Raw genomic sequence first — 27,783 nt, 5'->3', positions numbered from 1 at the left:
GAAAAGCCACCCTGTTTGCAACATGAAGACTCAGAAATCTTTCCAAAGCCCTATGTGGACTCGTGACAGCTGCTTTGCTGTGTATATGGAGATATATATCCTTCAGCTTAAGTATTTAATGTCATCTTCTCAACCTTTATCAATGCTTCAGTGATTATTTTGAATTATAGCCCAAGAGTTGGTATGTACTATATACATACAACACAGGAAAACTAGAAATAACTATGAGAAAAAAAAAAAAAGAAATGTGGACACAGCTAACGGCAACCCTAAAAGCCAGAGATGGAGAAAAAAAATCTGAAGGCATCCTAGTTGTCCTGACGTAGCTGTGACAGAATGCCCTGCATCGACTTGAAAGTACATTTTGTGTTTCTCTCTTGCCTAATGTATTTCTTCATTGTTCTTTCATGTATTTATTTTCCTTTTTTTTTTTTTGTTATTTGTGGTGAAATTGGAGATGACAGGATACGGTTTTGAAAGTCCCTTAGCTTCCTGTGTCATGAGGGTGATCATCAAGTTAAGGATGTGAAATCAAACCAGGTGAAAGACAACAAAATCATGAAGAGAAACTCCGCGTCTCCCAGAACTCCCTAGTTGTATTTTCCGTCTCGTCACGCAGACTTCCCTCTATCCCAGCACCAAGCGGTTGGGCTTCTTCACCTTTAACAACAAATACCAAGTGAAACCCAACAACTGGTAACCTGGTATAGGAAACGAGAAGACCTCCTAAACCAACAAAAAATTAAATAAGAAACAAGAAGACCTCCTAAACCAACAAAAAATTAAATAAGAAACGAGAAGACCTCCTAAACCAACAAAAAATTAAATAAGCTTTCCAAAGAAACTTCAGTCTGGTTTTCGGGGCGTACAAAGGATTAAAGCCTGGAGAATGGGGAATATTAGAGCACTGTGAATATTTTGAGCATTTCCCCCATTATTGCCATTCTGGGACGGAGAGCGCTTCCCCATTGGGGGTTAAGTGCCCATTTCAGCAGTAAATTTCCCCCAAAATTTGAGGTGGGTGGTTCTCACCATTTCACTAAGAAAATAGGGATGGAGAGGGAAGCAGAGGAAGGCCAAGCTGTGGATGAAAGTGGAGGGATCATGGAGATAAAGGTGAACCAATGAATTGGGTGCTACAACCCACACCTAAACTGGGAGTAGTGGTTTAGGAAATTGGAGGAAAAAATGAAGTAGCTTTCTTCCACAGTCCACTTCAACTCAAACACAGCTTCTTTAAAAACCTGAGATGTATTTAAAACTCAGAATTACATGAAATCCTACACTGATGAAGGCCTGAGCTTCACAGATGCTTGAGAAGACAAAGCTCTCTCAAAGTAACAGTGAACAGTCAGAAAAACTCAGTTAAGGCAAAACTTAGGGAGAGAAAGTTAAAAAACAATATTATGGGCAGAAAATTCTCCTTCCCCACCTGCCCCCACTGACAGCAGGTCCAGACATATGTTCCCCATGGCAGTAACTCTCAGATGCCCATGTCTCTTCAGTAGCTGGTTCGGACCTATAGCCCCTCCAGTACTGGTCCCAGTCCTACGGTCTCTCTGGTCACCGGCTCCCACACCTCCTCTCCTACACTTGCCAGATGGTCCAGCTTGAAGTTTGCTGGTGAGTGAACCACAGAATCATGGAATGGTTTGGGTTGGAAGGGACCTTCAAGATCATCTAGTTCCAACCCCCCTGCCATGGGCAGGGACACCCTCCACTACACCAGGTTGTTCAAAGCCTCATCCAACCTGGCCTTGAACACTTCCAGGGATGGGGCAGCCACAGCTTCTCTGGGCAACCTGTGCCAGTGCCTTACAACCCTCTGAGCGAAAAATTTCTTCCTTAGATCTAATCTAAATCCTCCCTTTTTCAGTTTAAAGCCATTGCCCCGTGTCCTGTCACTACACATCCTTGTCAAAAGCCCCTCTCCAGCTTTCTTGTAGCCCCTTTAGGTACTGAAAGGCTCCTAGAAGGTCTCCCCTGAGCCTTCTCTTCTCCAGGCTGAACAGCTCCAGCTCTCTCAGCCTGTCTTCATACCAGAGGTGCTCCAGTAGTAGGAAGTGGAAGGTGTCCCTGCCCATGGCAGGGAGGTTGGAACTAGATGATCTTTGAGGTCCCTTCCAACCCAAACCATTCTCTGATTCCATGATCAAGCATGGGGCTTGACTGGACAAGTGTATTGACCAGCCTCCTGTTCACACTCAACTGATCCCTTTTATCTCTTTTTTCCCCTTTGTTATCCCACGCTTGCTCCTCTGCGATCCACTTTGATCCTACCCTTTTCCCACCTTGGGTCCTTCCCCTAAACATCCCATAATAAATCTCGCATATTCTCACAGTCTCCTGGAAAACATCCCATAATACGCTTTACACAATCTCCAAATGCTCTTCCCCTCCATCCTACAACGAGTCCTGTACCTGCTTAGGCAATGACAGCCCTTCCGACTGCGAGGCGGTTGGGAGAGCCGCTGGTGGCCCACCTGGGTGGGTTTCACAGTGGGACCGTGAGCTGAGCCCCCTCCTCTGAGCACCAGGGCAGCCCAGTCGAGGCCCCCTCTACACCCATCAGTTTGTTTTGGTTCTGCTGCTGCTCCCTGGGCACTTGTGTTTTCATTAATTAGCCCTTAATCACCCAACCTCGGGGCTTAAAACCCAAAAAGCATTTGATCCCTCCCGAGATCCTGAAGCATCACGAAAGCCATCTTGCAAAGAGCAAATAGTGGGGGCTGCCCAGATGAAGCACTGAACTGGGATGATTTCTGCACACGGATTAATCACTCAATCAACTTGCAGAGTAAGGATAATTCAGAGAATCTCAGCGTACGCATCCAGTTTGCTAGAATATTTTCAAAGCCATGACCAGTGTGGAAACCGGTCCACTGGTCAGGTCTGGATTGGCTTAAGCTCATTTTAAAGGATTTAAATACGCTTTATCCAAATTGTACTCAAGAAGGGTGTTAAAAACCTACATTTTCCATTGATAATGAAGGAAATCCTCATCAATTAGTGAAAAGGACAAACACAACAGGAAAATTTGAAGGGGGGAGGAGAACCCGCAGTCCGTACATCTGAATCATATTCGCACGCGGCGATCTCTAAACCCAAACGCTTTTGTAATTATTCTCCTGACCATGAGTTCTGACCAGAAAACCCCGAAACGCGGGCTGGACCAGTTATTTCTAACAGAGGGACTGGAAAGAGAGGAAACAGCTGAATGCCAGGGCAGCTCCGCCGTGAGACCGCACGCTGATTCACTCCAGCTTTCTGGTCAGCAAGAGCCACTGTGTAATTCTGCTTCCTGGGAGAAAAGAGACGTGAATCAAAAACTTCTCGAAGTTTTTAGCTGCAGCCCAGTGTGATCTTTTCCTTTCCAGAAGTGGGAGATTATAGAAAAGACAGAAAGGCAACTTCTGATCAGACATTACATCTGTCTTTCTCCTGCCCTTGCCAAATCTGCCCTGGCAAAAGTCAACTCGGCGCTTTTTAGAGGTGGGGCGAGCGCTGCCTTGGCCGCTGCTCCTTATCCCACTAAACTATATTCCACAACTGAACTCGAAGGATTTTTCACATTTTTTCTCTCTTAATAAAAGAACACACAGATCATTTTCATGTCACGAGCCTTACGACCCATGGTATTCCTGCATGTGCCTGTAACTTCGTCAGATAGCTGGTTTTTGTAGGCAGAATTGTTCACAAATAAGGCTTTAAAAAGTACTAATAAAGTCACAACTTTCAGTCATGTAAGAACAAATATAAATCAATACAAAGTCCTTGGAAAAAAAAAAATAAAGCCCTGAAGAAGGTCACTCTATGGGCAGAGTTAAGGTTACCGGGGTGCTGGTCAGTCATCATTTTTCCACCTAGATTTCTAGGAGATGGTATAACTCCAAGAAATCCAGAAAATAATGGGCTCCTATTTCCTTAGCTGTAAAAACCTATTCACTTTTACTGGTGTAACAGTAGGTCTTACTCCAGACTGTCTTCATCTGCCAATCAGCCTGTTGAGCAGAAATAACGGGACAGAAAGGATGAGCCTTGATGAAGGCACTCTGGTGTCACCAAGCATCTTCTGTCAGAGAAGAATTTGACCACGGAAAAAGCTGAGAGAGATAAATCCTGGAAGAGATGAACAAATGAGCAATAGCTGAGCCATATGAAATAAAATAAAACACAGGCTCGCAGGCACTGGAGATGGAAAAGACCTATTAGGTCATCTAGTCCCAGCTTCTGCCAATTCAGGATTGGCCCCTGGAGCAATGTGCTGAACTTTAAGGAAAAAAAACAGGCTGCCAAAAGCTCTGTCAAGCCTGTTACACTTGCTCCAGAAGAGAGAAATGAAAAACCCCAAACCTAATCAACAGGCTCCAAGTCATGGAAGACTGACGGTGCCAGGAAAACTTGATTGTATCCCCAGCTCCTCACCAAACCCTGGTGAGGAGCAAAGGGGTGGCTTTCCGAAGTCCGGAGCGCGTTCATACCGTATGACCGCTGCAGCTGAAACCAGGCTAACCAATACCAAAAACGTGCCCTCGGGCACGCTACGGGAATTCGGGTTCCTCTGGCAGCTATATAGGGAATATTTATTGAGATTTAAGCTATTTGGAAATGTCAAGTGAAGGTGTGTTCCTTCTAGATTGGTGCCTCCAACCCATGTTAATCTAGCTGTGAAACAGTCTTTGCAGTCCCCGTGCCTGGGGACTTGCTTTGCCAGGGTGTTTTGGCCCTCAGCCTCTCCACACCTACACAGATTTGCATCAGAGCTGCTTCCTCCAGTTTGTAGGAGGCTCTCAGAGCTAGAAGGGCACGCTGCATCTCACCACCTTCAGCAGGAGCTGGGAAACGAGCTGGAGAGACGGACCACTGAATGCCAGGGGAGTGTACACCACCTGGCTCGCATCCGGATCAAGAATCCTGCATGTCCTGTGAAGAAGGCACCTGCCACCAGCCACCACCGAGCACCGTGCAAATAGCTGTGCATCTTAGAGAGCTGCTTAGAAATACAGTAATGTGTGTTTTCATCATGGGAATGGCATCCTGAAAGAGACCAGGAATGCTTTTGGCAGTGGAGACAAGGGAAAACACACACTGGAGGGAAGGGATGCCAGCCAGGCTTGAGAGGTGGGGCCATGCGAACCTCATGAAGTTCAACAAGGCCAAGTGCAAGGTCCTGCACATTGTTCAGGGCAATCCCAAGCACAAGCACAGGCTGGTGGAGAACGGATTGAGAGCAGCCCTGAGGAGAAGCACTTGGGGGTGCTGGTTGAGGAGAAGCTCACCAGGAGCCGGCAATGTGTGCTGGCAGCCCAGAAAGCCAACCGTGTCCTGGGCTGCATCCAAAGCAGCGTGGCCAGCAGGTCCAGGGAGGGGATTCTGCCCCTGTACTCTGCTCTCCTGAGACCCCCCCTTCAGTTTTGTGTTCAGCTCTGGGGTCCCCAACACAAGAAGGACATGGAGCTGTTGGAGTGGATCCAGAGGAGGCCACAAAGATGATCCGAGGGCTGGAGCACCTCTGTTATGGAGACAGGCTGAGAGAGTTGGGGCTGTTCAGCCTGGAGAAGAGAAGGCTCCGGGGAGACCTTCTAGCAGCCTTCCAGTACCTAAAGGGGCTACAGGAAAGCTGGAGAGGGACTTTCTACAAGGGCGTGCAGTGACAGGACACGGGGCAATGGCTTTAAACTGAAAGAGGGGAGATTTAGATTAGATCTAAGGAAGAAATTTTTCGCTCAGAGGGTTGTAAGGCACTGGCACAGGTTGCCCAGAGAAGCTGTAGATGCCCCATCCCTGGCAGTGTTCAAGGCCAGGTTGGATGAGGCTTTGAGCAAAGTGGAGGGTGTCCCTGCCCATGACAGGGGGGTTGGATCTTTGAGGTCCCTTCCAACTCAAATCATTCTATGATCCTATGAAAAGAGATGGCAGTTGAGAAGCATCTGGGGAGGACAGCGTGAGACTGAAGGTAATGGGGTAAAGATAATAGCCAAGAGACAAAAGTGACTGCTAAAAAATAAAACATTGGGAGCCACTTCTGTAAGTAAAAGTGACTTCACAGACTGCGTTCTCAATTCATCTATATACAAGCACAACCTTCAGGCCCAAGTAGCTGAGATTGTTGGAGAAGTTCCTGAGTGTTCCCATCTCCCACCAAGGGCAGCAGGAGCTGATAAGACTCAAAAGCGACACTACAGGCATGAAAGAGCCTGGACACCAGCGAGGCAACCAGGTCAGCTTGATGGAAAACACAGAAAAGTCATCTGAAAAACAGGGAAGCGTTTCTTTTTCTGAAGGATACAACTCATAAATGCTCCTCCAATTTCATGGGAGCATGGTTATTTCTACAATCCTACCAAGACACAAGTTTATGGGGTTTTTTTTAAGTTTTCCAGTCTAACATGCTCAGAAAGTGAGATTTCAAGTTTACCCTTGTGCAAACAATCATTCCTGTGTCTTACACACCGTTCATGTTCCTCCTACAAAGCTTAACAACGGCTGGGGCTTGAGCTGCCATCCAAACGCCTGCGGAAAACATCAGATGTTTGACCACGAGTGACGTATGTGTAACATCACAGAAACGTACTGGGAGACCACGTTCCCTCCACGTTGTACAAACCTGGTCGTCTACATCCACGACGGATTTGTCAAGCTTGCAAACACAGGTGGGAGTTTGCCGTGCCGTATTTATTTAAATATCTCTTATGATTTTGCATCGTGATACTGGATTTAGATGAGTGGTCAGAGCGCGGAATGCCACTTTCAGAGCAATTCCCATGTTTTTCTACCCAAGCTGACTACGCTGCAGCAAAAATCTGCCTAACTTCACTGCCAGCAAAGCAAGAAGAAGAGGTATGTCAACACATTCCTCAAGGAACTGAAAGCAAAGTGTCTTTCCTAAGTGACTCGCATTTTTCTACAGCTTTTTTACTATAATTTGAAGCTACTTAAACCTTCACGGGGGTGAACGACGTGGAGGAAGAGGTCCTTTGTGCACTCACCGTGGTTTGAGTGTCTCACGCAGTCCCCCAGCACGGCACTGAACCGCCTCTGAGCTTCTGGCTCCGGGAAGCAATAGTAGCTGTGTCGGGCGAAGGGCTGCCACAGGTAAACCGGGAACTCCCTCGGCAGCTGAACGAAGGCTTGAGCCACCTCCTTCTCACTCGACCCTACACAAAAAAAACACACCTCCATGTGAAATCTGCAGATTTCTTTGAGGAGTTTGGGTCTTTTCTTCTGCTTTGGAACTAGATGATCTTTGAGGTCCCTCACAACCCAAACCATTCTATGATTCTATGACAGAGAGAACAGGTCCTTGCTAGCAGGGAAGCATGAGGTATGAAAAAATCCTGTCTTCTCTTTGATCCAAGCGATTTGGCACGGAGGGTAGGAGGACACAGCTGGGACGGGCAAACTCAGCAGGCACCAACCACCTCTCTACGTTATACCATAGCAAAGTGATGCCCTCTTGTTTTGTATTCAAGGTGGACATACGCTACGTATTTCTGGTAAAATTCTGGAGTAACTATTTTATTGGATTGTAACTGCTAGGGAAAAGGTTTTCATGGCAAGTAAGTAACTTAATGGGCAACACTGGTCTCTTCCACAGAGACTATATGATCCTATATGGTCTTACATATAGAAAAAACTGCATTAAACCATGTAGGAAGAGCAGTGGTTCCCTGGCTTCCAGGGTTTCCAAACACAACTGCAAGACGGCCTTATGAACTGGCACTTCAAGCTCTTGAAGATGAACCAAAGAAAGTATTAAGTAGCTTCAGTTTCCACCTGCCCTGAGTCACTGCACACAGAAGATGCTGTGCAACACTGTCTATAATGGATGACCAAACCCACTCTTGTCTCTGCGCCATGCATTGAGAGCCCAGCCACAAGTGGATCATCTCAGAGGGTCTTCAGCATCGCACAGAAGGGGAGAAGGGCCACAAAAGACTACCTGAGCCACTCTTTGTGCAGGGAGAGCCATGGGAAGCCCACAAGGCCTTGGGCTGCTCCATGTTGCTCAACCCCAACTCCTGTGGTGATACAGAGAGGACATCTCTGCCTCATGCTACCCTCTGACCACCCTACGTCTTGGGAAAAAGGCGTAAGGGGGACACCTCCCAACAGTCATAACTTTAAGTGGCATCAGGCAGGACTCAAAATATAAATCCTTGTCTACACGTTGCCCTTTCCTTATGTCGCATCCCATTTTCCCAGTCTGACTCTGAAACATGAGATTGGCTCCTTTAAAGCCCAGATTTTCTCCATCTTCGTGGAGCGGGGTGGGGGTGGGCAGGACCACAGCGGTTCCCATCCCAGAAACAACAAATTCAGCAGCTGCAACCTTCCTGTCCTCTCTGTGGGACTTCTTATCAACTGTGAGTCAATACAGACAGCTGGCATCTAAAAATGGAAACAAATAAACCAGGAATATTAACAAAGCCCGGGAACAATGGTGGTGTGGTTCCTGCCCTGCTTCTGCACAGCTTCCAGCACCTTTGTGCCGGGATGCTGGAAAAAACAGGGAGCCAGCATTTCTCTGAATGTTAGCTTGTAGTATCTTCTGTGTACGTCCACTCTGGAGCTGTGCTTTGACCGAAAAAGGGCTGTGTGCCCATCATCTTTTTAAATTTAAAGCCAAAGCCTGCCCAGAAGAGATGTGCGTAAGGAAGAGGGAGTTTTTGGCAGTTCAGCTTCGAGCGGGCCTTACCAACAGGATCTGGGAAATGTTTATCAGACAGCAAGTTGTAATCTTCTTCTGAAGTCAGTACTTTGCCTCCTGCAGGAAGAACGTGATATTTAGGGCTGGCTCCTTTCTGGTAGGCCTGGAAAATCAAGAGAGAGGGAGGCAAAGAGAGATTTAAGGAGAGGGAACACAGAAAATATGCAACTTATTGACAAAGCTAATGCACGGGGATACTCCCCAAAGGGGAAGTTTTTATGTCAGACTGAATTTTGGATATATTCCCCAGCCACGTCAAATCTAAACCATGGTTAAATGTAAAAAAATGCATTTAAAAATACCCTCTCAGTGCTTATCGGCCATATCCCTAAAAAAGAGGCAGCAGCAGCGGCAAATTCACGGGATATCAGTTTATTTGGGAGCGGAAGAATGTAGGAGGAAGAAGTATTTACCTCTTTGGTGTCAAAGCAATCCACGGTGTAGTCGTTTTTGACGACGACGTATCTGTCCTTCCACTTCTTCAGATCCTCGGCAAAATGCAGCAGCTCTGCTTCGTACAAGACCGTCCCAGCTTCCAGCGGGGGCTACAAAGACAATTTTTGAGATTTGAAATCACTGGCCACTTTGAAGCTTTTATTTCTACGTTTCCACAAGGCTGCTACGAGGCCTTTTGAGTCTTCAAATGCAATTTGGAGTCACAAACATCTCCCTGATCCGGGCAGCTACTACACACATGATCAAATTCTTGCAGCCTGAGGTGAGGAGGCAGCAGAAGAGCTCTGCCTCCTAAAAATACTTCCAGATTTCTGAGACAGAGACGTTCTTATTTACCTTTCGGGTGGCATGCTGCACACAAGATGACTTGTAGTTCATCATCTCCCATTTTCCACTACGTACTAAAACCACTTCATTGATGCAGCAAAGAGGTTTTTTATAAAATAGTAAATTATTTCCCATTTCTTTGTAGCGTTTTTGCACCTGTGCTCCTGTAACTGCCATGCATCTTTCTGAAAGACATGGCTCTTCTATCATCCCACCTTTCACATCCCACCTCGTTGCTTTACCCTCGTCATTCCAAAAGCATTGGAAACCCGTGACTTCCAACACGGACGAAAAATTTAGACAGGTATCTTCTTAATATTGAAGGCTGGTTCTCTGCATTTTCCTCTAACAAAGAGACTTTCATCTCTCTTTTTGTCTCTCCTCCTCGAGCAAAAGCCAGCTCTCCATAGCTCAATTCACAGAGGGGATTATCACCATCTTCTTTATGGAACTTTATGTAGCCCCTTTATGTGGCTACAGGGTTAATTAGGTTTCCTACATAAATTTCTGCCCAGAACGTACGATTTCTGTGCCAAGATTCTTGCAAAACCTGGTTTTGTCCAAGTGTCCAACTCTACCTTGATGAAATGCACGCTTTGTACCAGAAACTCGTGTCATGGTTCTCCTCGCGCTACGATGAGACAACCAAGCGAGACCATAACAAAGAGGAATTTTAAAAAACAAACTTTAAACCTGCACCCAAATGCAACTTTTCTACCTAAAAACCTAACTGAACCAAATCCAACATCTGTGCTTGCAGAACTACCGTGTACACTTGGGTTATACACAAGAAAATACACACAGAAAATGCCCTAGATAAGTATTTATTATGCATTCAACCATCCAACACAAGAAGCTGAAAGAACACTTCTGTACTGGGCTTGCCTATACAGAAACATTCAAATAACTTTAAAAATCCTTCGGGTTTGACTTTTAGAGGCTTTGAGCATCTGTACCACCTGTTAACTGTACTTGAGGGCATTCAACACCGGGCAAAACAAGAAAACTGAGCCCAAGCCAGTAGCTGAGACACTTCCAGCTCACGTTTCTCATACATGACGACTATTCCATGTGTGATTTAACTAGTTAATGCATTAATTATTTCATGCAAGAGACCAGAGCTGTATGGCAGCTTGAGGAAGGGGAAGGGCTCCCGTGCCCCCCTACCTTGGTTTTCAGGAACTGGGACTGGGAATCCCGGTGCTGCTCCAGCTCATCCTGCACGTGCCTGCAGAAAGCCACCGCGTACTGGCGCCTGTAGTGCGGGCTGAAGTTTTTGATGACGGCCTCTGTTTTTCCTGAAGGAGAAATAGAGATTTGATTGTATTTAACGTACATCAGCTCAGAAATCATAATGCAGAACCGAAACGGTTATCACCAGCGACCCAAAATATTACCCAAGCCTACCAATGGCCACTTGCTGCATGGCAAATCAGGAAACCCTCGGAGATGTGTTCAGCTGTTGTGATAACCAAGCAGAGAGGGAATTTGTCCAGGTCTTACCCATATAGAGAAAACATTGTTTTTTCCTTCTAAGAGTGGGCAAAACATATCTCAAATCCATTTCTCTAAGAAAAGATGCCATCTGCCTCTCCCTAGGACACAGTGCCACAGGGCCGTGGGTGTTTGAGAGCTGATAAGGTTTTTCAAGAAACACATACTCAAGTGATGCTGGCTACTGTTTAGCCCTATTAGCCAATTTTATCACATAATCAGATTTTAAAGCTGACTCAAAGCTCCTACAAAGGATGTTTTCTAGGCTCGGGCACTGCAGTCTCTGTTTTAACGTAAACAGATACTCAGTCACGCTGCAATAAACACTAATCTTGTATTGTCTTGCTATGATCAAGATCCCATCAGGAGCAATAAACACTCGGACAGTCTCATTTCTGGGAACCTTAAAGCCATTTACAAGTAATTAACTCATTAACTCTATCAAAGAAATAACAACGCTTTACAGACAGGGAAGTGAAGCTAAAAGTTAAAGCCATGCGCACGTACGTGACCCAACAAGTCGGTGGCAACGTGAAAACCAAAACCTGGACTATGATCTAGAGAGCTTCCAGATTGTCCTGGATACTGGAGAGATCCCTTTCTTCCTTGTATTAAGGAACCCCATAACAAAGGGGTTTTTCTGAGCGTAAACCAGAGAAACTTGATTTCACACCTCAAGCAATTCGGATGCTTTCAAAATTTTATTTTGTCCCTCTCAGGGAAAAAAAAAAAAATCAAATTTTCTGTATGAGACAAAAAAATGGTGGTTCCCAAAGTGTGATTTCTTGAAGCCTTTCGTATACATGGAATTCCTAAATCAGGACTGGCATTCAGGCTAAAAAGGGGAACCAGCAAGAAGCACCGTGACCTCCAGAGTCCTGGAAGAGCTGAAGGACCTGCATCCCATGATTATGTTCCCAGCTTGACAAACTCCTTCCAGCCACCCACCAGCACCACCACCAAAAGGGACTCACTGGGAGTTTCCTGGATGTTTCTATATTTTACACAACGGGCTGTGAGTCTGTAACAGCTACGATGAAATCAGAGAGAGGTCTGGACAGATTTGCTGTTTCAAGCATAAAAGCATAATCCTTCGAAAGTAACCACGCAGAACTTCCTGGATTACTATGGATTTTATTGCTATTTCTCACCAAAAAAGGGGGGTTAAATGACAGCGCAGTTCCCTGGATGTTCATCTTTTTAAATCTTAAATAATTTTAAATACGGTTAAAGGAAGAGAAAAGCTGTGGATCGTTACAATACTAAGTGTATGGGATTTTAGGGGAGAAAGTACATGGGATGCTCTGGTGTAGAAGATGTCATGGCCCAAGATTCACCATTTCTGGCTACCTTATTTCCATTTTAAAACCCCAAATCTGTGTGGCTGAGACTGCCATGGACAAACAGGTAGTTTGCTAAGGAGTTTGCAGAGATGGACAATGGCAAAAGATTTTGTAAGGTGCTTATTTCAGGTGCAGCTCCGATCTGCTCCTAATGTGGGACAAGACCAGGCTGTTGGAGGTAATCTCATTAATCCAGGTAGCCACAATATTTAATTACTCCGTAACTTCCCGGTAATTACATTCACATGGCTGTAGTTAGGCGGACGTGCATGCAAAAGAGAAAGTTATCCATCATGCCCCCTCCCCATCCCTGGGCGGTTCTGCCCACGCCAAACCAGCCCCACCGGATGAAGATGGCCGCGGTGGCGCAGAGGAGAGAGCGCAGGGAGGACCCCATGCCCGGGTGCGCTAGGCCAAGGGATCTGGAGAGGGCTGAGACGGAGAAAAACGGCCCCATGGACCGTGGTCAGCGCGGTGGGGTGGGAGGAGGTGCCGGAGCGGGGACTGCCCGCAGCCCACGGGGAGGGGCAGCAGCCCCCCACAGCCATAGCAGAGTGTGGGGCACAGACCCACCGCAGCCCGGGGAGAGCCCGCGCTGGAGCAGATGCTGAGCCTGAGGGAGGGCGTAGGGAATGAGACACATGACAAAGCAGAGATGCATCTGAAGCCCATGGAGGACTCCACGCCGGAGCGGGTGGCAGCTCCCTAAGAATTCGTGACTCCGTGGTAACAGCCCGTGCCAGGGCAATCCGGTGGGTCAGGATTGCATCCTGTGGGAAAGACTCACGGTGGAGAAGTCTGTGGGCTGTCCCGTGACGAGGGGATCCACTGGAGCAGGGAAAGGAGTGTCAGGAGTCCTCCTCCTTTGGGAAAGGAGCGGCAGAAACATTGTGTGATGAACTGACCTGCAGCCCCCCATTCCCCATCCCCCTGCACCGCTGGGGAGCAGGTAGAGCCGGGGAGAAGGCAGGGGGAAGGTGTTTTTGAGATCTGGCTTTGTTTCTTGATATCCTCTCAAGCAACTGTTAGTAAAATAAATTTAGAAACCAGCCTGCTTTGGGCAGAGGCATAAACTTATTCTCCAAATAAGGACAAAGCTTCCCAAAATCTTCTTTATAGCATTTTTTTTCATTTTTTCCTCTTTTGGTCCCAGCCAGCAGTAGGATGTTGTTGGCCTCAGCCCCAGCAGAGTTTCCTGCTCAGGGTTTGCCCCTATTTTTTACCATGTTTTTTTTCTTTTCCAGCTTGCAGTGGCCTCTTAATGTGTTACGGAGAGCTCCGGGACACTGGACCTCACTTGCCTGCTGCCTGCATCCTGCAGTAAAAATTTGTAGAGGAAGTGGGACAAAGAACAAAATTCTGGTGTTGGGAAAAAACCCTCCAACAATTGCAGGAAATACCTGTGATTTTGGCAAAGTCTTTCGATTATGGGTAAATGGGCTCAGAAGCATGATTCTTCAGTGTCAAACATTTCTTAGATTGACTTAAAGTCCAAAAAGAAAGGAGCTATGCAATTCATAATGTATGCAAGTGAGAAATATGACATCGGCATAATCTTTATGTGCAGACTATATTTACAATCAACCAAAGCATGAATTGAGAAGCAAATATTTCAGGCTATTTATTCCAGTCTTTGCACTACTTGTAGCAAAGGATGTCTGTATTAAAAATACTATTCCCTCTTAAAATTAGAAGAAGAGGTTTTCTTGAAGAGATTGTGAGTGGCACCACAGGAGGATCTGGCCTTGCATTGTTTGGTTGAACAGGAATTGCAATGCTACCTGCGGGTGGGAAGAGAAGCAGATGGACCCTTGATCCATTGTTCGTCGATGGATCTTTAAACTCTTTTGGTTTACAGAAGATAAAAATACGCTATCTGAAAACAAACACGATGGGAACAGTCATGAGTAATAGAAACTCTTCCCATGAAATGATAACACGGGGTAACTGCAGATAAAATACTCCAGGGCAGCAGAAAAATGAATTCTCCCTCATTCTTTTCCAAATTTAGTGAGGCTTGCTTAGTCAGAGCTGTTTATATGGAGCCAGGCCAACTTTCCCACTTGGTTGCTCTGGCACCAGCGCAGCTCCAGCCCGTATAAATATGATCTGAAACTCGGCAGCTAGATGGATGTTTATCCTAGAAGAATACCTAACTTCATCATCTCCAGCAGAAGCCTGCATGCAACTGAAACTATCAGCAGCAAAAGATGACAGTGATGGAGGTGGAAGGACTTCTGTCAAATTAAGGTGGCAAGGGTCTGCTCACACAGATGTTCCCTCCTTGTTGAGTGTTTAGATCTTGCTAAAGAATAAACTTCTCAATTGATTCATGATGCATCTCCTCTTCTGCCGAATCACCTTTGCACTTGACCACAAGTTTAGCATCGAGTTATGATACGTCTTTTAAGACTAAAAACAAATGTCATTGTGCTGAGAAGCAAGAAACATCTGCCAGTTGCCCCACTGGAAATCAGGAATTCTCCCCTAAACTTGTTTCTTCCCACTTCTCCGCCGCCTTTGACCTTCTTAACTGTGTGTCACCCATGGTGGACACTTGTATGCAACTCAAGTGATCAGACCCACAGCATGTCCTCAAATACATGACTTTGTATTTTGGGTTTCACTGCTTTCATTGAAATAAACTGACACACAACTTTCAAAGACAAGGGCACTCTTTGGCAAGTTCTCCCATGAAATTTCTGCCGGTGTAGTCATTGGCTTTCAGCCTGGTGGGACGGCCGCACACAGCCTGGCTAACTCGCCCTGCCACGCTCCTTTGCTCTCAACGTGTTGCCAAATGGCCACTACGGATGCAGGTCAGGAAAATTCAGGAAAAAAAGGTCAGAAAACAATAAGTTCTTGGCTGGCATACAAGAGAGGGGTTGGTCACACTCACTGGACTCCAGCCATTTGGAAGTCAGGATGAGAAAGAGGTAAGGACTTGCCATAAAAGTTGTTATTCCACTTAAATATGGTGTTTGGTAGTAAGATGACCCTTCCAAGGGTAGCAAGATGACCTCTTCCTAGCACAATTGCTTGCACTCAGCACCTTCTGAATGGGGTTTTCAAAAAATACCACCATCAGTGAATACAAATCTCTTTGGAGGTCTGGGGGATTTAAGTTCTTAAACCATTTAAGCCTGCTGGAAAATATACTTTGTGCCCTGAGGGACATGAACTGTAGAAAGGGTAGATGATTTGCTGCATCAAAGCAAACTCTAGACAAAATAAAACCTAAAAGAAACAATAAGCCTTGTGCACGCTGAGTGCCAGTACACCCAGCACTTTTAACAAGTGTGAAGTACTGAGACACGACAGGAACAAATGACTTAGTCCTTGGATTTCTCCAACGAGGCCACAAGCAAAGCTGTCAGAAGTAAATATAAAAAGATCAGTTGGCCAGCCAGGACTGCAACCCAACTGGGGACATGGTTCTAAACAATACCTACTGTGTGCATTAATGTTAGTCAGCAAGTTCAGTAACAAGCTTTAGAATTACTACCACCCATCCATCCATCCATCCAGACGTATAATCTTATTTTTATAGACCATCAAGGTAGGAGCAAAATGAGTTAACAAAATTATTTCAGTGTTCAGCTCATAGGTCAACTTCATCCCAAGTCCAAGATAAATGCAACCTCTGATTGAGACAAATGTCTGAAATTGTAGATGCTCTACTTGAGCCCTGTGAATCGGAAACGGGTCGGATGCTCGCCGTGGAGAGAAGCTGCTTCTGCTGCAATACTGCACGTAAAAGCTGCTCTTCCTGAATTCACCCACACATTTCAAACATCATTAGCACTTATTAAATACTTCTGGTGACCAGAAAACCTGTAAAAGCAATTCTCTTTGGCATATCCTCTCTAACAGTGCCTACCACCTTCCAGCTCTCTGGGAGACGTAATAGCGCAGCGGAAATTACCAGCGATTCCCTCTTTCCTACGGTCTTTTCTTGTGCAATACTTAAGGTACCACCTGGAAATTGTTCCTGTTTAAATCCAAGTGCCCCCAGGCTTTATCTCACGGGTACAGGGAAACAATATAAAACACTCTCTTTGCTGTTGAAAGCAGAGCCCAGTTTAATCTGTATTTATAGAAACAGCATTTCGATTATCCGTTGAGTCATGACTTAGTATCTGTTATGCAAAAAAAGGGATGACAGACACAAACCCCATGTTCTGATTTGGCTGCATCACCTCTCCGCAGGTTTATCTGCACTTGCCCAGCCAAACCCAGAAGTTCTCCAGTGGAGCCTCTCCTCTTCCCTGTGCAGACATACTGAAGAGCACCATTTGCACCCGATAAAATATCGAAACCAACTATTTACTCTCAGCCTTGCTTCGTATTAATGGAGGCTACTCTCATTAAAAACTTGTAATGCTGTAACTACACCAGCGTGCACCACTCCCAGATTATCCATCTGCAACGCGGATGCTGAATGGCACTGGTAAAATTCCAGTGAGTCACCCAAAACTCAATCCATGGGAGAGAATAACACCCATCACACCTCAGATCATCCTCCTCCTAAAGCTCACCATGTAAGCACTCCTTGGGTGCTCAACCCAACTTCCCTATAGGACAAGTGGGAAAGTCGAAGCTGCCTTTTGGAAAAAAAATTTTAAAAAATCAGATTTCGAAGCAAGTTTGCTAATTGAGACCGTGAGTGTGGAATTTGTGCTCCACCAGAAGCAAAGCTTCTCTCCCAGGGCAAGCGAAGCAAAGATGTTTGCAAGTTGATGTAAACTTGATCCGAGGCAAAGGAGGAGCCAAAAATAACAGGCTCCGTTCCAGCCTTGCAGATCTCCCTTTCTACAGTTTTACTCGAGTGCTTAGCTCTTCCTCAGGTGCTCTGCTAAACGAGGCTCAATTTTATACTGAGCTGCACAATTATCCCGCAGATTTCAACAGGTTTGTACACTGATAATGTTCTTCTCGGGCAACTTCATGAGCACGAGGGAGCAGACAGCCCTGGGCGAGACAGAGCTCATAGGCTCTAAAGAAAAGGCGTGTTTTCTTCAGAGTATTTCTGATTTAACTATGGATCCTGCCATTTTAAATTAATTCTGAATACATTATTAAAAACACAGAGCAAAATACAGAGCACTGATCCTGCTTAAACACAGACCGGTTCTTGGGTCAAGCTCAAGAGATTCGTTCCTACTTTCCTTTCCCCTTTCCCCTTCCATCCCAGAGCAGGATTAAGAAAATCCTTCTCAGCAAATGCAGAGCCAGGACTATCAGAGCTTTGATCTGTGGTTAACCATCATGAAGTGCATCTTCCACGCCTTCGCAAGCATCTGCTGTAACCTGAAACGCTCTGGAGGATATCTCGATGGCACTCACGTTATTTCCATGCTACGTCCTTTGCAAGAAGCACGCGATTCCCTCCGACTGCACGACACGTTGCCAGGGTATTTTATTTGAGACCAGCTGCCAAGATGGAAATGACCAGGGAGATGTATTTTAGCATCAATCAGCGATTGCAAAGCAACGGGCTGGGGTGCAACGTGTTTCATGCACACTTGAAACGCAGAAGTAGCAGAGACGCAGACATCTGAAGATGTGACTTGTAGCCATCCATGCACAACGTCTTTCATTGGGACAACGCATGGGATTCTTCCACCACTGAGTACATCTACTCCTTTTCACCTGCGCTTCACAGACATGTGCCAGCCCTGGGACACCACTCCCTCCAGCTTCTTCACACCTCTTCCCGTACGTGTGTCATCTCTTGTGCTGCGGGATATGGATGGACAACCTCTCTCCAACAATCTGGAGATGTGTCCTGCACAAGCAGCTCCACCAGCATTGCAGAGGAGAGATGCATTAAACATCAGGAAGCCATTGGCAGTGCTAAAGCTCTCCTAAACACGTAAACCTGGGGCAGCAGATAAGGAAAACAATGGGAAGGACGGGGAATTTTAACCTTCAAACGTCTGAATTGCAACCAGTGACATCAGGCACTCCTGTTCCGAAGAGCGGAGGCCACCAGCCGGCAGCTCTGCCACACTCCCATCACCAAACCATTATTAAGAGGGGAAACACGATTTCACGAGTTGCTTTTGTACTTCTGTCAGGTAAAAAAAATCCTAATAATCACGAATTACATAAAGGCCAAAGCTCGTGGTTAATCAAGCAGACACAAGCCAACATCAGCCAAGGGTTTGATTAACACTCTGTCAGACAAGCTTATCCTCAAGGCTGCTGAAATCTATCCTTGATTGGTAATGGGGTTAGAAGCAGCAAGGCTCCGGCTCGAAACAATTACTCACAGTCAAATTCGACAAGAATACGGTCCGAAAATCCTTTATTTATAAGCTTATTTCACAGCAGCAGCAGAACTAGGGACTTAATAAAACAAATGAACCCAATCTAGCTCCTGGGGGCCACAAGAAGCTAAACTATGCTCTGTAGGAAGTTAATTTGGTGAAGGTCAATGGTTTCCAAGTTTGGGTTGCTTTTTTTCAACTCTGTGAGCCACAAGCTGAGCCACTAATGGGGAACCGGACACCAAGGAGGTCTTGAGCAGCTTTCTCCAGTCTGGATCTCAGTAGCACATTACATGTCATGGTAGGTCATACAAGAACATTTCTTGGGAACATTTAAACAGCTTTCCAAAAGTGTAAGCCGATGCTGCATCACCCTTTAAATCAGGATGATTTCCTCTCTTCCTTCCCTTGCGGGTGACAGGCCAGTTACTTCATTGCCTGACCATCCGCAAGATAAAAATAATGAAAACAATTCTCCTGTCGGAGATACAGATAACAGGGATAATAACCTTCACAAAATACTAACTGAGGGTTTTTCCGAATATATGGATATTCATACACACGCACACCCCTGCACAAGATGCCTGGAGTGTGCACAAATAGATCCAGGAGATATTTTTTCTCATTTCCTTTTTCTTCATTCTTTTGCCAAAATTATGCCACACTAGAAAGGTCTATTACAAAATTACTCAAGGGCCTACATGACATTGCACACAGGTATGAGTACACATCCACATCTTTCCATGCGGGACCTCATACATGCTGACATCACCTTACGTTAGTCTTAAAGCTCCCTTTATTCCCTTATAACTCCTTTCACCATCAGTCTAGAGTAAGTCAACCCAGATGGACTTCTCACGAGTACCCAGTTTCCCATGAAGGCATCACTTTTTAAGGACTGTACCAGAAGGCTACATACGGGTCACAGCAATCCCAAGTACAAGTACAGGCTGGGCAGAGAACGGACTGAAAGCAGCCCTGAGGAGAAGCACTTGGGGGTGCTGGTTGAGGAGAAGCTCAACATGAGCCGACACCGTGCACTGGCAGCCCAGAAAGCCAACCGTATCCTGGGCTGCATCCAAAGCAGCGTGGGCAGCAGGTCGAGGGAGGGGATTCTGCCCCTCTGCTCTGCTCTCAGGAGACCCCACCTGGAGTACTGTGTTCAGCTCTGGGGTCCCCAACACAAGGACACAGACCTATTGGAGTGGGTCCAGAGGAGGCCACAAAGATGATCTGAGGGCTGGAGCTCATCTCCTATGAAGACAGGCTGAGAGAGTTGGGGTTGTTTAGCCTGGAGAAGAGAAGGCTCCAGGGAGACCTTCTAGCAGCCTTTCAGTACCTAAAGGGGATCTACAAGAAAGCTGGAGAGGGGCTTTGGACAAGGGTGTGTAGTGATAGGACAAGGGGCAATGGCTTTAAACTGAAAGGGGGGAGATTTAGATTAGATACAAGAAAGAGAAAGAAATTCTTCCCTCTGAGGGTGGTGAGGCACTGGCACAGGTTGCCCAGAGAAGCTGTGGCTGCCCCATCCCTGGAAGTGTTCAAGGCCAGGTTGGATGAGTCTTTGGGCAACCTGGTGTAGTGGAAGGTGTCCCTGCCCATGGCAGGGGGGTTGGAACTAGATGATCTTGAAGGTCCCTTCCAACCCAAACCATTCTACGATTCCATGATAAGGCCATTATCCCATGGCAATATTTTACTCCATTTCTCTTCAACAAACACACAAACCCCAGAAAATGGAGAAGGGTTATGTGTGGTAATGAGATGAGAATAAGGGTATTGATGGGTCCCCCTTGCAAGTTTTCTCACTGAATCGTTAAGCCATTTGATTCTCTTTCGGCTCCCACATGCACTGAAAAAGAGTAAACGTCATGAACTGCAAAGGACAATATTTCAGCGAGCCTATGTGCAAAAGAAGATTAAAAACAAGATTAAACCCTGAACTAAACTAAACAGAGGCCTCAAAGTACAGGTGTTAGTCTCCATGGCTCTCCAACACCAGAACGACATCTCTTAATTTTATCACAGGAAATAATTTCAGCCTCAGATCTCCTCCTTGCCCGTTTTGAACCCTAAAAGACCAACTGGGTAAGTTGGGATCATTTTCCAACTTCATCTCTTTCTCTTAGCCTGTGCCAACACCGCCTTGCCTTGGTCCTCTGAGGGACAGCAGCCGAGGAAGGACATTTGGAGGGAGACTGCAAGGAACGCACGCATCTTCTCCCTGGGAAGGGTACGTTAGAGGAGCACTCTCGGAGACGCTCTTCTTCCCATTTCCAGCTTAGGAGCTTGCAAACGCCTTTTGCTGTTGAGATCTCTCAGGCAATGTCCTCTTGCGGTCTTTTGACACGCTGCTTTCTTGGTAAATAGGTATTTTTAAAATTGCATCTCTGCTACAGCATCCCAGGAAGTTCTTTCAAGTCAAAACCACAGTGACACTTGTGCTGCAAACTTCAGTAAGCAGAAGGGGAAAAATAAGAGATGTGTACTTCACATAGCAAAGGAGACAGAATTATTTGTCATTATTCGATCTACTGACAACATAAGTGTTCGTATGGACAAAGAGACAACTCCTTGTAAAAACCAAGAATCAATCTTATTGCACTTCTCTCTTTTTTAAAAAAGGGCAAACAAATTAAAAAAAAATATAATTAAGCCTCTAATAGAACTCTCTATTACAGAAGAAGAATACGTAAAATGCAGTTCACATCCTGAGGAAATTTTTACCCCACCTCTCGCTTTACAACAAAAATGGGAAAATATTTCATTTGTAGTGCATTTTTAGTTATTTGCTTCGTGTTCTCATTAATTTCTTGCTATAATACTGCAAGATGAACACAAGGAAATGGACCTGTTGTCACAGCAAAACATTGCTGGGGAGAGGATGGGAGGACTCACTTTATAAAACCTAGAGGTTTGAGTGGAGCATCATCTCAGAATCTCCTTAATGTGTCAGACATTTTGTTGTTACAAAGCACGGCGATACAACGGGACCGCTTTCTGATGCCACGCGGGCTGTGTTGGCCATAAAGATGCTACAAGAGGAATCAGGAAGTAGGAACTGTGTCAGGGCTGACACAACCTACACGACAAAAACGTTATTTCACGGCACTACGCCGTAGGGTGCAATGTCATGATCCCAGCAGAGTCTGCATGCTTGCCCTGGTAAAGCCAGAACTATTCACTATGACTTTGAGTAACCTGTTTTGCATATGTATTAAACATACTGAAGAAAATATTTTCATCCTATCACCTGTCCATCTGTCCGTCCTGCAGCTGCGGAACAGCAACCAGTGTGGACTAGTGGTTTTAAGCTGGGGAAATGGATCAGCAGATGAATGTTTCTTAGTTCTGGCATTTCTAACTGATTTTTCCTAATATATGGTTAATCTTTCGATGCTTTAGCTAAGCCAAACTGGACAAATTCTCCTTGCTGATAGTCTGTTCTCACGTTCAGAAAAATATGACAATATCCTTAAACACATTTGCTAAATGTTTAGAAACGAACAGATTAAAACATTATTGTGTTCACACTTTGCAAGAAGTACTTCCAAGCATTAAAGGGTTTATACTCAAGCAAATAAAAGTCTCCCCTTTTACAAACAAACCCTTCTCTACTTCTCCGCGGATGATAATATCTCCCAGCCAGCAAAACCACACTGTTCACTGAATTTTTAATGCTACAGAAGAGACAGGAGGAAGCGTTGGCACCTCATCCTGTGGGGAAGGAGGTTCCTTCCTACGGCTGCAAAAAAGCATCAATTAAGCTTAAGAGTCTAAGAAAAAAAGCGTATAATTATTTACATGACTCTGCTCACCAAATCCCATGTAAAACAGCCTCTTTTTCTGGGAATATTACAGATGGAGAAGGGAAACTACAGCTCTGTGATGCAGCAGATAAGCTTTACAACTCAAGTGAGTGGAGAAACACCAAGAACTCTGCTTATTACCGCGGTACTGGGCCATTAGCCACCTGGATCAAGGGTTCTCCAAGGTGAAAGCAACGTCTGGTTTGACACGAGGGGAGGAAGACGCACTGATGCTCAGCTGAAAACAGAGACCTCAACTGAGTCTCCTCTCACCCTTCAAAACAATCTTGGTCTGAACGAGTACGTCTGGTTTTCTCACTTATGCTTTACTCAGACTCTACTACAGCGGCTGCTACTGTCCACGAGTCCCAGTTTGGGAGGGGACGTAGCCTTTTGCTCTCTTCCAGCTGTGAAATGGGTGCAAAGCAAACAGACTTGGCTGCAACGGAATGAAGGAGGTCTTCCCTTCCCTTGTGAAACCACTGCGACCGCCCTGAAAGCCCCTGCTAAATTTAGTTCAGGGACAATTTGTGTGCAGAAGCAGAGAAAATGAGACAAAAGAGCGTGAAAAGAAAATAAAGGGGAACAAGCAAACAGAAGATGGGAGATGGTTCTCCGGCTGTCTGGGGCTTCTCAACACGTGAGACCTGGTAGTGGCCTCCTTTTCCCTCTCTTCTCCCATCCAAAGTTGAGCAAGGCCATAATTAAGATCCCAGTATTTCCAAAGCACTGTAAAAGGAGGAAACAAAGTGATCCCAACATTTTCTTTTTTTTTTTCTACAAAGCTAAAAGGACCCATTAAACTTAATCATTCCTTACTTGGCAGAGTTTATGCCTTTGATTTTTCTCAGTTAAAGTTGGGACTTGACTAATAAAAACATACTTTCTGCTTGCAAATTCAGAACTAATTCTGTAAATTTTATCCGGAAAAGAGTTCAATTGAAAGCAAACCAGCCCCTAACTTTCTGCAATCACAGCAGTATCGAAGATGAAGGATTGCCTTCGCGTTCACTCTTCCTACAACCAGCCAGTGCCAGCAATCCAGATTACCAAAGTACAAGAAATACTCCCAGGTTACAAGGCCATAGGTTAGGCGAATTTAAGGGAAAAAAAAGGAAAAAGAAAAACTGTATTCAAAAAGAATTTGATGTAAATATAACAGAGGACACACACAAAGCAAGAGCCTTATCTTATAGTCACTCCTGTGCAAATGCTGGGGTTGAAGGTCTAATTACTCTTTGTCCCAGCAAGCTGTTGAAAAGTATTTATTTTCTTTTTCAGATGTCTGTTTTTAGCTGTAATTCAGAGAAACGCCAGAGCCCCGCTGAGTGTCCGACTGCACCTTCCAGACAGGCACAACTTGCTGTGATGGGAAGGTGGAGTCTCTAAGTCCTCTTGTTTCCTCCGTGGAGCTGATTTCACTAAGGCCCACTTATCCACGACGGAATCAAGCTCAGAGGGGTTACAATCCAGCCAAATGTTGTACATTATTCTTCTTCTGCCTGGACAAGTTTCCGTTCCTCAAGAGCTCATGAAAGCATCACTGAGAAGACAATAGGGTTAGTGCTGGTGTTTGTTTTTTCCATTCCAAAGAAGACTTCCCGGGAAGAAGCGCCCGTCAGCTATTGTCTCTCTCACTAAACGTGTGTTTGAGTCTCCTCAGCTGCTCAGCTCTTCCGCCGCAACATTTCAATGCTCCTTCCTTTTCGAAAAAAAAAATTTAAAAAAAAGACAAGTTGCCTCATTTCCTCTCCATTTATCTTTCACGTTCAGCAGGGCTTGTGACAACACAACACAACTTGAAAGGAAAAAACCAAATCAAAACCACCTTCTTCCAGTACAGTGTTTGTACAGTAGTCTCACGTGAGCTTTTGGGCTCGGAAAAACAGTCCAGCAGGTTATTATTAAGAAGAGGAAATGTGCTCCTGAGAATTTATTTGGAAACGGTTCCATGAGAGCTCTTCTGTTGCTTCATAGTAACCCTGCACCCCTCAAGGTCTTCAGCAGGACCTCCGTGTCTGGACACACCAAAAGTACTTGTCTGTACGCCACGACTTGTGGCAATGTGTAACTGGAACGGGTTGGAGGCCTGGTTTTACATCTCTGGCAATCTTTGGGGGCAATACCTCAATTAGTGCATTTAGCAGCCTGCTTCCAGCACTCTTGCCTTTGTACAATCAATTATGGAGCTCTGGTTTTGTAAGTGTTGGTTCTTCCATTATGGGTCTCCATAAAGTTCTCTCCATCAATCCAGTCTGAGCTCCTACCAGTGTAGATGCTGATACTTCTTCCTCTCTTTTTGGAGAAGAATATAGTCCTCTGTTTCGTTCGTCCATATCAAAACTTCAATTCTTCAACTTTCCGTGTTTTGTAAAACGTTTTATTTAGGAGACTAAGAAAAAAACAGCCCTAAGAATGCAACATGCAAGAGCTGATAAGAATAAAAGACAATAACTTTTGCGCGATAAGAGTTTTATCTGGCAAATTGATGTGTATCAGATTACGTTTTCATTTTCTGAACACAAAAATAATCATTAGTAATGTTATTTTAAACATATTTAGCTCCTATCTACTTAATTGCACTTTAAGCACACTATCACAGTTCATTTCACCGGGAAGCCGCCAGGCAGGAGTCTCATTTACAGACTCACGAGTGGGGAGAAGGATGCTAAAGGCACCTTCTGCGGCAAAAAGGGGTGACAAAATGTTCATGTTAGTGCAGGTCTTCACAGGAAAGAGCAGATTTTGGATAATAATAAACAACTATGATTACGTGGTGTCGCTTCGAAATTTCCAAATTATATGACGTGTTTTTCTCTGTCTCTTTCTCCAAACTCCTCAGTTAAGTGACTGTAGAAGATCAAGGAGAGCCTATGAGATGGTCCGTTTTTTGCTTCAGCCTCTCCAGGGCTGCTCTGCAAAAATTTGCCACAAGCCCATGTAAGCGTCCAAGACCCACAACTGCCTCCAACAGAGTAATGCTCATTTTGAATCTCATCCAAATTTGAATTTCTCCACAGGCCGCCTGCTTTTACTGATTACAGCTAAATTTCAAGCCATGTTTGCATTCTTCAATGGTGGCTTAAAGTCAGCCTGTGTCCTTCTGAGAAATAAACACAGGGAAAGCCGCGTAAATCCATTTTCTAGCTTCATTTGGGCTGATGGGATTCACCAGCCTGATGAAGTGCAGGATGAGCACTGAATTTCTACGAAATATTTTCCCACCTAACAGCATCCAGAGTGTCTTCAAAACACCCTCAAGAGCTCTTGAATCCACAACAACCTTTCAGAGACTTTTCTATCCCTTCCCACTACTCATAAAGACCTCTACTATACAGTGGAATCATCTTTTCCAACGAGATGCCACTCAGGCTGCAGTAGTAAAACTTCTTTTCACCCTGAGACTCTACTCCGTTGCTATTTACCCTTTCAAGCATCGCTGAGCAATGATCTCACCAACAGTTTTGCCATGGGTTTTGCATAAACCCAGCAGCTTCACACGAGCAGGTAGGGTCTCAGTTAACTAAAAAGCAGATCGGTGAAAAGGATGATAGAATAGGAACGGGCCAGGGATTGTGGCCCGTTTATTCACAAAACTTTATTCACAAAATCCATCAATCTGATTCATGGATTCTTTATAATTTCCAATGCAAAACCAGGGCCAATAGGAGATACAGCGATGAAAAAGTGCATCTTCTGGTCTCCACTTTACGCCAAACTTGACTAGCAAAGACACACCAAACCTTTGAAAATAAGCCAATGAACCTTCTGGCTCCAAAAGTTTGCATTCAGAGGTCAGGACAACAAAACTCACGCCTCAGATTCAACACACTGGTTTCCAATTTTGTTTGGAGAATGTGTGCATTAGCTACTGTCCACAAAAAAAACATAGTCTAGGAGATGATCGCGTTCTTACAACCTCTTTCGAATCACTAACGAGGTCAGGTCCTTGTGCTGTAGTTATTGCACTTTTAGAAGTACCTCTGTCACTAAGAGGGCAGTATAGGTGGTTGAAGATTCAAAGGTATTTTTGGAAAACTACTTTTGCTGGCACCAGTGTGAGGCAACTTCTTGTGTTTCTAGGACTGCTGGAGACCAACCACCGGCACCAGGTGGGCGCTGAAGCCACACTGAAAGTCCAAATGCCAACTGAAGTTCTAAAAATTACAATTTTTGCTTGGATGTATTAAAAATATCTGCTTGGTGGGCTTCAGAAGAACCTTCTGCAAGAAAAACATGAAAGCATCAGATCTTATCTCATTCAAGAATGACTAGTACAGAGCAATGTGCAGCAAGTTGGAGGAGATAATGCAGCCCTGGCTTCAAGATTGAGCAGATATCCTAACATGCTTTAAAAACTCTTCACTTCCTAGTGTTTCTCTAATTTGTAAAATGCTGTGTTTTAAAATGAAAACACAGAATTATAGTTCATAAAGGAACACATAAGGCACAGAAGTAAAACTGCTTCACTGGCCAGCACACTTTTTCTTTTTAAAGTTACTTAAATCCAAATGAGTCTTTTAAATGCATTAGAACTACGTTTTTTGCAAAACTGCTCTGGAAAACTCGTTTTTTGAACATACGCTCTTCTTCGCTTGCCTAGTGCATATAAATGGCATATCTTCTGGTTAACATATCATCCAGTCCAGAATAATTACACATCAGAGAGCTGCCTAATAAGCTAATCTTTAAACTCTACAGATCTAAAAAAAGATCCCAAGGCCTGTTTTATGAATCTAAAACGGCGTCAGCTGACAAATAATGGCACAGTCCGTATTATTGTGGTTGCAACCAAGAACCACATGAATCGATGTCATGGCTCGTTTCTGCATTATTCAAGATGACAGGACTTCTGAAGGAAAGCAAGAGCATGTTCTGTACTTGTGAGAATCCACTACGAAGAGAAAAGAAAATTAGCCACACAATAACGTAAAGAAAATACGGAATATAAGCGATCCTGCAGTTTATCAGCAGCCTATATTTTACTGGAAGGCTCCACAAGCTTTTAAAAATCCACCAGCTGCTACGAGAAGCAACAATGAACAGAAATACTTGGCTTTACAACTAAAACTAAGAGGGGACAGAATTGACAAAGAAATATTTTCAGTTACCATAACCATATTGTTCTAGACTTACATCAGACAAAAGCTATTTCAACAGGAAAACCTGTCTTAGCCAACAGCTGGAAAACTCATAGCCTTATTCTGGAAGGAAAGGGGACTTATTACTTTTTACAGATGTCTCCATTCCCATCATCCAAGAGAACATAAATATGTTCTAAAACTATGAATAGAGAGATGGGCCCCATCTGAAATACGGCTTTCACATCCTCCCAGGGCTACGCACGCTCGCACCTCTGGCACCGATCCAGC

General features: G+C 44.9%; 1 protein-coding gene across 1 annotated transcript in view; it reads right to left on the bottom strand.

The window, feature by feature from the left end:
- Positions 1 to 27,783, bottom strand: part of NIBAN1 (niban apoptosis regulator 1) — a 68,511-nt gene that overhangs the window by 26,635 nt on the left and 14,093 nt on the right. Inside the window, exons 2-5 of the mRNA XM_086617692.1 lie at positions 10,661 to 10,791; positions 9,124 to 9,255; positions 8,699 to 8,813; positions 6,990 to 7,157 (exon numbers count right to left, since the gene is read on the bottom strand). Coding sequence (XP_086473818.1) covers positions 6,990 to 7,157; positions 8,699 to 8,813; positions 9,124 to 9,255; positions 10,661 to 10,791 — 546 coding nt within the window. The remainder of the gene's footprint in view (positions 1 to 6,989; positions 7,158 to 8,698; positions 8,814 to 9,123; positions 9,256 to 10,660; positions 10,792 to 27,783) is intronic.

This window comes from Tauraco erythrolophus, chromosome 10 (assembly GCF_009769465.1).
Source record: "Tauraco erythrolophus isolate bTauEry1 chromosome 10, bTauEry1.pri, whole genome shotgun sequence".
NCBI lineage: Eukaryota > Metazoa > Chordata > Aves > Musophagiformes > Musophagidae > Tauraco > Tauraco erythrolophus.
The sequence above is the reverse complement of the archived record's forward strand: the minus strand, read 5'-3'. Positions and strand labels throughout refer to the sequence as shown.